The sequence below is a fragment of the Lemur catta genome, chromosome 10, assembly GCF_020740605.2.
Source record: "Lemur catta isolate mLemCat1 chromosome 10, mLemCat1.pri, whole genome shotgun sequence".
NCBI classification, from domain to species: Eukaryota; Metazoa; Chordata; class Mammalia; order Primates; family Lemuridae; genus Lemur; species Lemur catta.
The window spans coordinates 3,590,281-3,602,559 of NC_059137.1; the positions used below are offsets into that span (position 1 = coordinate 3,590,281).

The 12,279-nt window shown below is 54.4% G+C and overlaps 2 protein-coding genes across 3 annotated transcripts; one reads left to right on the forward strand and one right to left on the reverse strand.

Moving 5' to 3' along the window:
* Window positions 1-4,124: 4,124 nt before the first annotated feature.
* On the reverse strand, window positions 4,125-7,470 carry PIERCE1 (piercer of microtubule wall 1). 2 transcript variants are annotated; one of them, XM_045562617.1, is made up of 3 exons: window positions 7,237-7,439; window positions 6,093-6,171; window positions 4,125-4,545 (listed from the first exon to the last, which is right to left on the reverse strand). In XM_045562617.1, the coding sequence occupies exons 1-3, from the start codon at window positions 7,377-7,379 to the stop codon at window positions 4,357-4,359; spliced, it is 411 nt and encodes a 136-aa protein (XP_045418573.1). In that variant the 5' UTR covers window positions 7,380-7,439; the 3' UTR covers window positions 4,125-4,356. The 2 variants fall into 2 exon arrangements, with proteins under 2 accessions (XP_045418573.1, XP_045418574.1); XM_045562618.1 differs by having other exon boundaries at window positions 4,443-4,499; window positions 7,237-7,470.
* A 48-nt stretch (window positions 7,471-7,518) lies between these two features.
* Window positions 7,519-11,771, forward strand: MRPS2 (mitochondrial ribosomal protein S2). The gene is made up of 4 exons (XM_045562616.1): window positions 7,519-8,173; window positions 8,456-8,578; window positions 9,451-9,580; window positions 10,625-11,771. Exons 1-4 carry the CDS (start codon window positions 8,131-8,133, stop codon window positions 11,292-11,294), a joined length of 966 nt encoding a protein of 321 aa, XP_045418572.1. The 5' UTR covers window positions 7,519-8,130; the 3' UTR covers window positions 11,295-11,771.
* The last annotated feature ends 508 nt before the right edge of the window (window positions 11,772-12,279 follow it).

The window sequence follows — 12,279 nt, forward strand, 5'->3', positions numbered from 1 at the left end:
ACGGGAATACATCCCCAGAGTCGCTGCTGGATAAACAAATGTGTGTCCACCCTGCAGAGTCTCAGGTGGACAGTGTGTTACTAAATCAAGCTCTCTGCAAAGCTGTAAGTATTAAGACTGTCCATAAAAAAGAAGAGGTCTTCATAAATTCAAAGAAAACTTTCTTATAAAGGGTCACAACCTGCAGGCTGGGAAGCGGACCTCCAGCCCAAACCGGAGGCAGGCACTTTGAGAGAGGAAGCATAGAACAGAAATTTTTATGTTGAATGGGTTGGCCAGGTATACATATTAATATTTAACAGGTCATAGGAGGAGTATGAATATTTATAAAGCGGAGTCCTAAAGCATGTGTATTGAACAAACGTGTCTTATATTTACTTTGGAGTAGAGACTAATATTTAAATGCATTCAAATTAGGGCCTGTATGTCAAAAGGTGAAGCAGGGACTTGAAGACACTGTGCAGCCTCCAGAAACCAGCCAGAGCCAGCCCACGGTCAGCGCTCTCTTATCAGGAGAAAGTTGCTAAAATCAGTTTCTTGCGCAGTCAAAGCTGTGGAACCGGGAGGGGGTTCAGCGTCTGGCGGTGGAGCTGCAATTGTTTCAATATCGCTATCGCCGGGCCAGGGCTTATTTAGCTGCTAGAGAAAAAGCGAAGCCTGGTGGCAGTTAGAACATAGTTTATTCTTTAAATGTAGGGGTGCGTGACTTAACTCTGGCCTCACATGGCCTTAGGTCCTCTTTATACTTTGCCACAAAAGGCTCGTTCCATCAGTCTTGTGATCTCTAATGTCTGTCGGTTGCTGTGTCTGAACTGCAAAAGGGACGGGTATGACCGGGCACGTCCAACCTCCCGTCCCGTCATGGCCAGACACTCAATTTTTAAGGTTTCTCTGGGGTCCCTTGGCCAAGAGTGGGTCTTGGGTCTGTTTAGTCGGTTGGTGGGAGGTGGTTAGGATTTTATTTTTAATTCTTAAGACCTAGCAGAGTCACACCTGAAGAGCTCCTCTCCCTTCCTAGGGAGTGGGGCCAGGGGTCCATTTCACTTAATGCAAAGAGTGGAGAGAGTCCGGGTTTTAAGAGGTGTCTAGTCCTCTGGGGTAGGTCCTCCTGGGGTCAGATCACCCCTAAAGTCCTAGTAGAATAGGAAAGGGGACGGGGCAAAGGACACAGCCCTGGCAGTTAGTGTTTGATACTCTCCACCCAAGTCTCCGCATAGGGGAGAGGGTCTTCCTATGGGGAGGGGTCACCCTTATTTTATCCGTTGCTCAGAATTTGGGTGGTCAGACAGCAGGTTTGCCCAGCTTGAGATATGTTTGCATTGGAAAATCAGGCAAGAAATCTAAATATTAGCACTTTATCTGCTCATATGAAAACAGAAGGTATTGTCCTCTCAACACCCCCCAAAAAATTAATGACAGGGCCTGTTTAAAAGGGGAGGGTGAACAGCCCAAAACTCATAACCAGTATCTGCAAATAACCACCAGGTTTATACCCAGGTATGGCTGCTGGAGGGCATGGGGGACATACTACATTATTTGCGAAATCTTCAAGGCTTCTGGTATTTTGTGTACTGAGTATGAGATTTTTTTCAATGTCAACATATTTTACTATGTATTTGAAACCATTTCTTCTAACTGACCATAATTAAAAGATAAAGGGTTACTAAACAAATACAGAAATATGAATGAAAATATACATCTAAAGTAAGAAATTACTAGTTTTAAAACAACCCAGCAGCTAAAATAATGATCAGTAAAGTGATACAAAACTTTATTTTTTAACTTTTAATCTCCAAGTGGAATAAAAAGGCCAAATAAAGCAAAGACCTACTCATGACATAAAGAAAGATTTTCAGAAATCTCGTGCCTTTGTTCTGTTTTGTTTTGGGGTTTTTTTTTCTTGTTTGTTTGTTTTCAGACAGAGTCTTGCTCTGTTGCCTGGGCTGGAGTGCAGTGGCATCGTCACAGCTTGCTGCAACCTCAAACTCCTGAGGCCCACGCCATCCTCCCACCTCGGCCTCCCAGAGTGCTGGGATCACAGCCGTTGAGCCACCACACCCAGCCATTTTCTCCTTCAAATGTCTATGAAAACTGATTTGTTACCCTAAATGTTTGGATCACCTCTTCTGTAATTGTTCTGATTCAATTTGAAATTTTGAAAGAACACAGTACAAAGATGAGAAGAATAATTTCTGTCATTTTCTTTTCATTTTTCAACCATCCATTTTGTATGCTGTAATCCCCAACAGAAAAACTCTTTTTTTTCTCAGCGTGCAAAAATTTCAGTTTGGAAATATGTTAGAAAGATGAACATCTCAGAATTTATAATCACTGGAGTTCCTATATGACTCATGCAAACATGTAGAAAGTTAGTGCCCAGCCTGTGGGGTCAGATGTGGCCGGCCTCGTGCCTCCCAGGACACCCCCAAGGTGTCAAGCCCAGGGCCCGCCCTCGGCACTTCCCTTGGGCCCTAATTTTCCCATCTGAAAATAGAGGCACGTTAGTCAGAACTGCCCCAGGTGTGAGGATCAGACGAGGGAACTACACCAAAGCCCTTTGAAAACTGTGCGAGGGCAGAGAAACGGAGAGGCCAAGGCATGAGCCAGGACGCGGGATTGGGAGCCTGAGCTGGAAACAGAGTTACTGAATTTTCGGGAAGAGGGACGTGTATGTTAATATCAACCGTTTGGGTTTTTCATCTTTGCAGAGACTTATTCTATTTAGAATAAATGTATGGAGTATAACTTTGCATTAAGTCACCAGCAGCTGTTACAGAAACAGCATTTTATTGGACATGACCAATTCAAGCATTTCAGCGCCCAACTGTGATGCCAGAACCAAGTCCGAGAGGCCCCTGCGTGGCCACACGTTCTGTTTAGTGACTGGTGACCCCACCCTGGGCCCCGATACCACCCTCATCCCAGAATCAGGGATGACGCGGTCTGGTGACAGCAGCACCGGTGTCCGGCAGTTCTGGGTTGAGGAAGAGCAGTCGTTTGGGCTGATGGCTTCATCCTGCCCTACCCTCGCTAACTGGCCTTTCAAAACCAGCAGCCAAGGAAGGAGTTCATTCTTTTCCGTGTGTTTAGAAACTGGGTTAATGAGGCATTCTTTTTCTGTCTCAACAGAGGCAAACACAGAGGGGTTATTGGCATTTTGGCATTTTGAATGAAAGATTGTAAAAACCTATTTTCAGAGTTCAATGTCTGGAGCCTCCGTGGATTTTCCAGCTGGGGAGGAAGACGTCACGTAGATCTTGGCTGCAGGGTCAGCTTTGCATCTTCTTTATTAAACATATTGATTTTTTTCTGGAAGCCATTTCCATTCCAAATTAGACATTAAGAATGTTGCCAAAATGTTTACTCCTGTGTATTAATAATAAAAAATTTATAATGAAGAAATAACCAGTCATGATATTTAACTTCTTCCCTAATTCATGAGTAGAATCCCCGAGGACAGAATCTCTATAAATGAGGTATTATCGATGGCATGTAAGAATGATTTCTTCTAGTTTTGACACTTTCCAAATTTCCTATAATGAGCACATCTTGCTCTCATAAAGGAAAAAAAAATCTATGCCTGAAAGATATATCCTGTCTCAGGTAACATTCATTTTTTATGGAGGGCCCCGGAACTCACAGTAAACACTGATTTAGGACTAAATACAGAGAAAAATCCTCTTAACGTAGTTAATACCTTTACCTTAGAAAAATACAAGTGATTCCTTGCCTGCTTTTTTTTTTTAACCTTTTATTGAAATTTAAAAATAAACATAGAGACCCCCATGTCCCCATGACCCGTCATCATCAACAGTGAACGGCATTTGCCAACCTTGTTCCTGCCCCTGGTGGGGGACGGGGTGTGTATCCAGACTGGGTGGAAGACAGCCGTGCCTGCTGCCCAGCCCTCAACCACACCCCAGCAGGCCATCACTTGCCACGCTGCGGATCTCAGGGTGCTTTGGGACAGGTGATTTGCCCATAACTGGTGAAGCGTATAATGGTAGCTCCCAAACGAAGACAGTCGGGGGGCTTCACCAGCGTTCCTGGCATTCCGGCCAAGATCTGGGTCCTGGGTCACTACGACCCTGCTCTGTCACTACAAACGTCAGATGAGACGGGAATTCAGGACATGACGTTTTTAATGGAAAGTCAACATTAGCATCTTTTCCACGTACATCTTAGATATAAAATAGAGAAAGCAGGACTTCACAGCCCCGTTTGCATATTTTTCTATTCCAGGGAGGAAAAATATTTTCAGGGAAAGCAGCAAAGTCGGTTCCTTTACAATCGGGCAAACTGTCAACCATCAGGGACAATGATTCCAAAAGACCCCCCAGAGAGCCAAAAGACCCCTCAATCGCAGATGGATGGCTTGCTGACATTGTAACTGGGGTGGAAGTTGAGCCGGTCAAAGGAGGTAATATAGTTGTCGGGGCCAGTCACGAGGCTTTTCTCCATGTACACATTGAAAGTATTGTTCCGGAACATTCCAGAGGCTGCAAGTTCTCTGGAAAATTTATGTGTATTTGGATAAAATACTTTCTAGAAGAGAAAGGGAACACTAGGATTAATGATGCATGATATTAGTAACACTTGAGCAATCAACTGGATATTTTTGGAAGAAAAATAAGAGTTTTTAAGAAAATGCAGAGAAGCCAGGGTGGGCAAGACAGCCTTGTTTGCCCCAGACCATCCCAACGTATGCTGAACATCCGGGATTAACTATTCATAGTGCCCCCTTTCACTATTATGTGGATAGCAAGTTCAATTACAAGGCCACCTGGTGTGGCATTTCCATGCCTAGATGTGTTGTGAGCACTAACGTGGGGGTCATGCCTGGAGTGACCTCCAGATCTGCTTTTCCTAACTGTGCTACTCTGGACAAGTTACCGGACCTCTCTGAACTCCAGTTTTCTCTTCTGTAGAACAGAAATATCACCATTACAGTATCAGAGAATAATTTCCTTCAGTGCATTTTTTAAAATGCAAAGCACTTTTATTTTCTGTTCCCACACGGAAGGTAAACAGCAATAGCTGCTCGCCGAGTCCAGCTTCCGCACTTGGTCCCGAAACTGGAAAACAGGTTCCAGATGGAGCAGGAGAAACCTCCTTGGAAACGTGTCCATGAGCTCTCTCACACTCACATCCCACTGCCTGGTGACACCAGTGACTGGAAGGCCCCCACAGTTTACAGCAGGAACATTTTTCAATGGCCGTTTCTAAAAGCGAAAACCTCTGGACCCTGTGAGTGTGCTGGCCTTTTTCACAGAAACACCTGGTTCCCAGGGAACACTCAGAATCACCCGATTCTGGGAGAGTGACCCGCAAAGCTCCAGAAGCTGTTTAGATGAATAACCTCCCAGGAGCCCTCTCACTCACACAACACAACTAAATAAGCATTACCAGATCTTTTAAAATGATGAATATTTTGGGGGAAAAAAACCCACAACATTCTCACCCCAAAATGGGTGGCCCTAGTGTCTAGTGTCCCGGGTGGCAGGGGACGCTATGGTGGTCCATCTGGACATACAGGGGGGCTAGGGAGGCTCTAGGAGGGTGACCCTGGAGTGTAAGGTCAAGCTCAAACAGGGGCTGGGGTCCCCCTGAGGTGCACAAGTCCCTCTGCCCACCAACGTGCCTTCCAGCAATGTGCTGCGGCTGCCCCCACTGCCTCTAAAGTCACAAGATAACATCTCATAAAATAAAGTGTAATTCCAGAAAGGAAGGAGTTCTTCATTTACTTGCCTCAAAACCGACTGCCTTGAGGTGCCAGGGATGGTAGTGAGCGTGCGTGAGTGTTGTGCGCATGTGTGAGTGTGGTGTGCATGGCTGGGTGTGGGACACTGTGAGCAAGCCTACATCCACTTTTCTCATCCTTCTAAACAGTTCACTCCTAAAGTCATTCACTCATTTATTTCTACCCTGCCCTGTGCCAAAATGATTTGAGGTGCCTCCCTCCCCCTTTGTGACAATGGAACCCACCTGCCCCCTCCCCTCCCAATGTGGATGTGCTGACCTATCGAGAACTCCGGGTCTTTAGCCTCTCCTTAGAGACACCCCTCCCATGCCCTGCCTTGCTCCCCACTTACGGGCATCTCGTGCACGGTGGGGGCTCTGCTCCCGTACGTCTGGTTACTGGTCCTGTACAGTGAGGCAGCCTTCTTGGTCCTGGCAGATAAGAAACGCTCTATTTTCCATTCCTTTATTCTAATTCTGCCCAAACCACCCTCTTAAAGAATTTGGTTAATGGAGCTTCATTGGAAATGGCCCCAAGGGAAGAGTGCTGTGCCCACGTTGGTGCTGCAGCCTTGAACGCAGGCTCTGGTAAGCAGGGCTGACCGTCCTGGCAGGCACTGCCGCCCTGGCCCCTGGCTCACCACTGTCCCTTCTCCTCCCAAGGCAAGCCAAAGCCCTAAGGAGCACTCTGCCAGCAAATGCTGATCCTCGGCCCTGGCAGGGCCTTGGCACACGCCATCACTTCCTGGGTAGGTCAGTCAACCTGTCGGGAGCCCAGGCTCAGCCTCCAGATCCTGCCACCCAGGGGGTCGCTTCACTTCCGAGCCCCCAGGCTTGCTGAGGCCACACTTCTATGCGGAGCAGATTAACAAGCTAAGATGGCGGCAGGGCGTGACACTGCCCCTACCTGAGAGTAGTACTGTCTCACGCAGCTCACACCACCATGTCTCCGACAAGTTGTTCTCTTTCTGCATCCCAGCTGCCTCTACTGGAGAGCAAGGATACTAACAGACCCTACCCTATAGGACCCTTGAGGGGACGACATGCAAAAGTGCAAGGCAGGGTGGCGCTCACACCTGCCTGGTCGCAATCAAGGGTTTCTTATATTCTTAGAGTTTGCAATGCCCTGTGACAGCCTGCAGCTGTCTCAACAGCACGATGATGGAGGTGTCGCTGTGTTCACATCTTGCAGAGGAGCTCAGGCTAGAAAGGAGAGGACGCTCACCTGGTCACATTGTGAGACTGAGACCAGAACTGGGTTTCTGACTTCCACTAGGGTCACCCCACTGCCCTGACCTGCACTGACCCCACCATTCATTTGTGGGTAATGACCGCACAGCCCCAGGGGACCACTCGTTCCTTCTGCCATCTGTGGCCAGGATCGTGGGCGTCCTAGGGGGCCTCACACACGGTCACCCACTGAGCGCCGGGGCCAGCTGGAGCGGCGACCTCTTTCCTGCCGGAGGCCTCAGACTCTGACGGCTCCACCTTCCTCACCTGTAGCCCCGGAACCACGCCGGGTTGTTGAACCTGACCGGCAGGTCCTCGCTCACGCGGTAGTAGTCGCTGGTTTTCTCCGGGGGGGCCTTGGGCTCCAGCTGCACGGGCTCCGGGCACTCTTCGGGGCTTTCCTCGGACATTTTGCCTCGGGCAGCCCGGGCGCGACGTCGGTCTGCGTCCCGTCGCTAAGCGACGGCCTGGTCACCGGGCCCGGAGGACGCGGTCCCTAGAGGCGGAGCGCCGCGCGGCCGGGGCGGGCCCGGGGGCAGGTCCGAGCCTTCGGCCATGGCTGCGGCGGGGAGGCCCCGAGCTCCCAGCCCCGCGGGTCCCGGCGGGCGCGGAGTCACGGTCACCGAGGACGCCCCGACTCCCCCAGTGGAGGGGGGCGGACACGGGCAGAAGACGCCCCAGGTCCTGGGACGGCACCCGCAAAGTGTTTACGGGCCCCGAGTCCGCAAGGATTGGACGCTTACTGTGTACGCCAGGGCTGCTTCCGGACCCTGTGCCTTCACGCCCCCGACATCCCGAGCCTAAATTTAGCCCCAAGATTTTGCTAACTTCATGGAACCCTCCTACGCCAAAGATTGTGTAAACATTAAAACGATTTGGGGGAGCGAGAGGCTGCGCTGGGCTTGAGGCGGAGCTGGCGTGGCGGGAGGGAGGGTCCCGGCACGTCTGCAGGAGGCGCGCGGGGAGGGCAGAGTCCCGGGAGAGAAAGACGGGTGCGAGGACGTGCGGACCTGCCCCCGCGGAGAGGACCCCGCCGCGCCGCGCACAGCGCGCAGTGGCTCCTCCGGGCCTGCAGGCGGCGGTGTGGCCCCACGCGCGGCGGAAGGGGAGGCCGCTCGGTCGAGCCTGGGGAGGGAGGTGGCCCCGCCCCGCGTCCCCATCATGGCGCCCGCCAGCGCCGCGCTGTCCCGGCTGCGGGGTGTGGGTGAGTGCGCGCCCGGGGGACCCTGGGGCGGGGGCACGGAGGGGCGCGAGGACGGGGCGGGAGGGGGACCACGGGGGCCCGGAGGAGGTGCCGGGACGTGGGGAGGAGGCGGGGACTGGAGGGAAGGCGAGGGCCTAGAGGCGCGGGGACGTGGGGGCACCCGGGGACCCGGCGGGGTTTGGGGACGGGGGGCAGCCTATCCCCAGGCCTGGCTGCGCTCTGGACTGGCCGCGCTGGGAAGCCCGGACTGGGCGCGGCGCCAGTAGTCTGCTTTCTCCGCAGGTGCCTGGCCCCGGTCACGCTGGCTGGGTTTCCTTAAGGCGACCCCCGGGCCGGTTCGGCCGAGCTGCAGGACACTTGGAAGCTCCCCAACCCTTGCAGTCAGCGAGCCCGAGGACAGCAGCGGTAACTCTGGGCCCCCCAGCCGACTAATGGGGTGTGGGATGGGGTGGGTAGAGTTGCCAGCCGCCAGGAGTCCTGAGTGCCTCTTAGTTAGATGTGAGCCCTGGAGGTCCTGGGCCCTGGAGAGAAGGGGCAGTGGGCCTCGGTCCTCCTCGGCCCTCCTTGGCATTTTCCAGCTTCCACTGGCACCTGGCAGGTATTGTCCCAGCACCCAGGGTCCCTACCATGCAGGGCGCTGCTCGTGGGGAAGGCAGGGCCCCACAGTTAAAGCAGGGCTTTATAGTCACTCTGGGTCACACAGGGGGGCCACCCTAGTCTGGCCCCACCCACTGTCAAGCTCTTGCTGGTGCAGCTCAGTGTCAGTGAACTTCCCTGGAGGGGGCTGAGGCCAGCACCCTGGCCTCAGGGTGGGTCTGAGAGGAGTGGCCGTACAGGGGTTAACATAGAACTTCGTTCCCTGGGAAGTGTCACTGGACCATGAGGCACAGCCCTGAGCTCGCCCCCTTGTGAGCAGCAGGCCTGGAGCCCCCTCCAGCTTGCTGCACTCCTGGTGGCTGGGCACTTGAGAGTGCCAGACTTGGAGGCCAGAAAGACCTCAGACCCCAGCGCGCCCCTCTCCTGACCTCCTCTGCTTTCCGAGTCAGGAGGCCGAGGGCTGGGGTTGACCCAGTTCACCCAGGAGCAAAGTCAGGGCCCAAACCTGGCTCCAGCCCCCAGTTTCCTGGAAAGGCCCCCTGGCTCCCAGGTTTTTTCTGGGGCTTAGGGCATCTTCGGCTGCTGGGCTTTGCTCCTCCCTCCCCGCAGCAGTGTCACAGGAGGTCACAGGAGTGGGCTGGGTGGGAAACCGCAGTGTCCTCTTCTCCCCACTTCCGTAGAGTTGAATGACAGGATTCTGAACGAGCCCCTCAAGCATTCAGACTTCTTCCGTGTCAAGGAACTGTTTTCTGTCAAAAGTCTCTTCGATGCCCGAGTGCATCTGGGGCACAAAGCCGGCTGTCGGCACAGGTAGGTGACACCTGGCGAGCCTGTCCCGGTGGTGGTTCTCAGGAGGGCTTGGGACCTCCTGCCTTGGGTCTAGGGCCACTTTTGAGCTGGCCTCTGTCAGTCTTAGTGAGTATAGCCCCCTCCTGCAAATGGGAGCACTGAGCCCCACAGCGGGGCTGGCGTTACCCTCCAGACCTGGCTGGGCTGCTATGTGCCTGGCGTGGAGCTCACAGCCCTAAGCAGGGACGGACTTGTGGGGTTGAAGGGCTTCAGAGACCCAAGACCAAGGGTGGGGCCTGTTGGGGTGGAGGGCTGTGAGGTTGGCCATATTTGACTGGGCAGGAGCGGAGGGCATGGTCCTCTGTTGAGGACCAAGATGTGACCTTGGCAAGATGGCGGTCATCCTTGGTAAGCAGTCGGTTGAGAGGAAGGGACACAGCCCACTGGGAGTGCACTGGAGGTGAGGACCTGGAAACCACTAGTGTGGACCACTCACCTGCCAGGTGCTGAGGCACGGCCATCTCTTGTGCCCACTGTTCCTCGGCCCAGGCCAGTAGCAGTCCTGTGCCCTTGGGGTTCCCCTTCCAGGCATGGCAGGCTCCTGCCCTGATACCCTCGATGCTTTGGGCCCAGAGCACCCCTTCCCCCCGTTCTGGTCCCCCAGCCCAACCCCAGAGGGGCCTTGTCCATAAGGCCTCGAGTGACAAGCAGCGTCTGCATGTGCCACGTCAGATATACTGCCCTGTCGCTGTCATGTTTAAATGTCCAGACCTTCGTGTGGCATCAGTTCTGTCAGGATCCCTGCAGGAAGTGGTGGAGGGTTGGAGGGGTTAAGCTGAGTGCCCAAGGCACATCGGTGGCCCCACACCCTGTGCTCCCAGACGTCATGCCTGGGCAGGGGTCCTCACTGCTGTCTGTCCACATGGGGAGTATTTCAGATTGTGTCTCCCAGCTGTAGTGCCCCTGCAGAGGAGCCCGTGTCCCTGGTGGGCGTCTGTGCAAGGTCAGGGTGGTGGGACTGGCCCTGTAGCCCTCATCGCCCTTGCCTGGCTGGGTCTCCGGCAGGTTTATGGAGCCATACATTTTCGGGAGCCGCCTGGACCAGGACATCATTGACCTGGAGCAGACAGCCGTGCACCTCCAGCTGGCCTTGAATTTCACCGCCCACGTGGCCTACCGCAAGGGTATCATCTTGTTTGTGAGCCGCAACCGGCAGTTCTCACACCTGATCGAGAGCATGGCCCGTGACTGTGGCGAGTACGCCCACACCCGCTACTTCAAGGGCGGCCTGCTGACCAATGCGCCCCTCCTCTTCGGCCCCACGGTCCGCCTGCCGGACCTCATCGTCTTCCTGCACACGCTCAACAACGTCTTCGAGCCCCACGTGGCCGTGAGAGATGCGGCCAAGATGAACATCCCCACCGTGGGCATCGTGGACACCAACTGCAACCCCTGCCTCATCACCTACCCCGTCCCTGGCAACGACGACTCACCCCCAGCTGTGCAGCTCTACTGCAGGCTCTTCCGGACGGCCATCAGCCGGGCCAAGGAGAAGCGGAGGCAGGTCGAGGTCCTGCATCGGCTGCAGGGACAGCAGGGGGCCGGGGGCCGGGGGCCAGACCAACCCAAAGGCCCCCAGGGTGGGCCTGAGCCGCTGTCCTCCCAGACCAAAGCCTGGCCAAGCCCATCTGCGCTGGATGTCCCCTTCCCAGTCCTGGGTCCCCAGCATTCCTAGTCCTGGGCATCTAGGTCCTTGTTGTGGGTGACAGTACTCAGCTGTTCCACCACAGCCATCCAGGTTCCACTCCAGACCCAGGGCCGAGTTGGCGGCCATCAGTGTTTTTTTCTGTAAAGAGCAGACCACAGAGGGCAAGCAATGTGTCCGACACAGCTACTTCCCTGCAGTTAGGCCTCGGGCCAGACGCCCCACCGCTGGCGTGGCCCACCCGTGGGAAGACACAGCTCTCCCTGTAATCTGGGCAGTCCGAGCCTGCGCCCTGCCGGCAGACCTTTGTTAGGGAGGTTGCCTGCCGGCTCAGTGTTTCCTAGTCCAGGTACCCCAGGCTGGGCTGCTTTTCTGCCTGCCTCCAGGGGCTGTTTTATGACGTGATGTTGCAGGCAAACCTCTCAGAAGCTCCCAGCTGGGTTGGGACAGGCCTGGCCAAACAGATGGTGTGATTCCAGCAGAAATAAAACCTAGATTTGGGCAAAATTTGACTCGGAGCTTTGAGTTCTGCCACACTTGGCTTTGCCTTCATTGGTGTAACGTTTATCAGACACACATGGGGGCCCCAGGGAGCAGACAAGAAGTGTCCCTGCCCTGGGGGGACGGACAGATGGTGTCTGGGAGGCGACTTGGTGAGGGCAGCAGACGTGCCAGTTGCTGCACCTTCTCCAGCACCGTCTCATGACGAGCCCCCGGCCAGGCGGTAGCAGAGCCTTCACGGAAACAGGCTCGGTGTGGCCCCGGAGTGTTGAGGACAGACTGGGGTACTTGCTGACAAGACACTTAGTGTTCCCTCGTGTGTAAGGACACAGTTGTGTGCCCGGGGTGTGTGGATCCTGTGCCAGCCGCGACCTGCCCTGCAGAGGCAGCAAGTGAGGAGCGGGGGAGGTTGGAGTCCGGTGTCTGCTCACTTCTCAGTGCAGGGTTGGGCACGGTGAGGTCCTCAGCGGTTGCGGGGGTGCCTGGGTCAGGATCCGGAAGGTCCGGGAGCTAC

Excerpts from the sequence above, each read along its gene's own strand:
- PIERCE1 (XM_045562617.1), bottom strand. The coding sequence starts at position 7,379 with ATGTCCGAGGAAAGCCCCGAAGAGTGCCCGGAGCCCGTGCAGCTGGAG. Across the intron at positions 6,172-7,236 it reads GCGTGGTTCCGGGGCTACAG|GACCAAGAAGGCTGCCTCAC; the intron begins GTGAGGAAGGTG and ends CTTATCTGCCAG. Across the intron at positions 4,546-6,092 it reads CCACCGTGCACGAGATGCCC|AAAGTATTTTATCCAAATAC; the intron begins GTAAGTGGGGAG and ends TTTCTCTTCTAG.
- MRPS2 (XM_045562616.1), top strand. The coding sequence starts at position 8,131 with ATGGCGCCCGCCAGCGCCGCGCTGTCCCGGCTGCGGGGTGTGG. Across the intron at positions 8,174-8,455 it reads GTCCCGGCTGCGGGGTGTGG|GTGCCTGGCCCCGGTCACGC; the intron begins GTGAGTGCGCGC and ends CTTTCTCCGCAG. Across the intron at positions 8,579-9,450 it reads CGAGCCCGAGGACAGCAGCG|AGTTGAATGACAGGATTCTG; the intron begins GTAACTCTGGGC and ends CCACTTCCGTAG.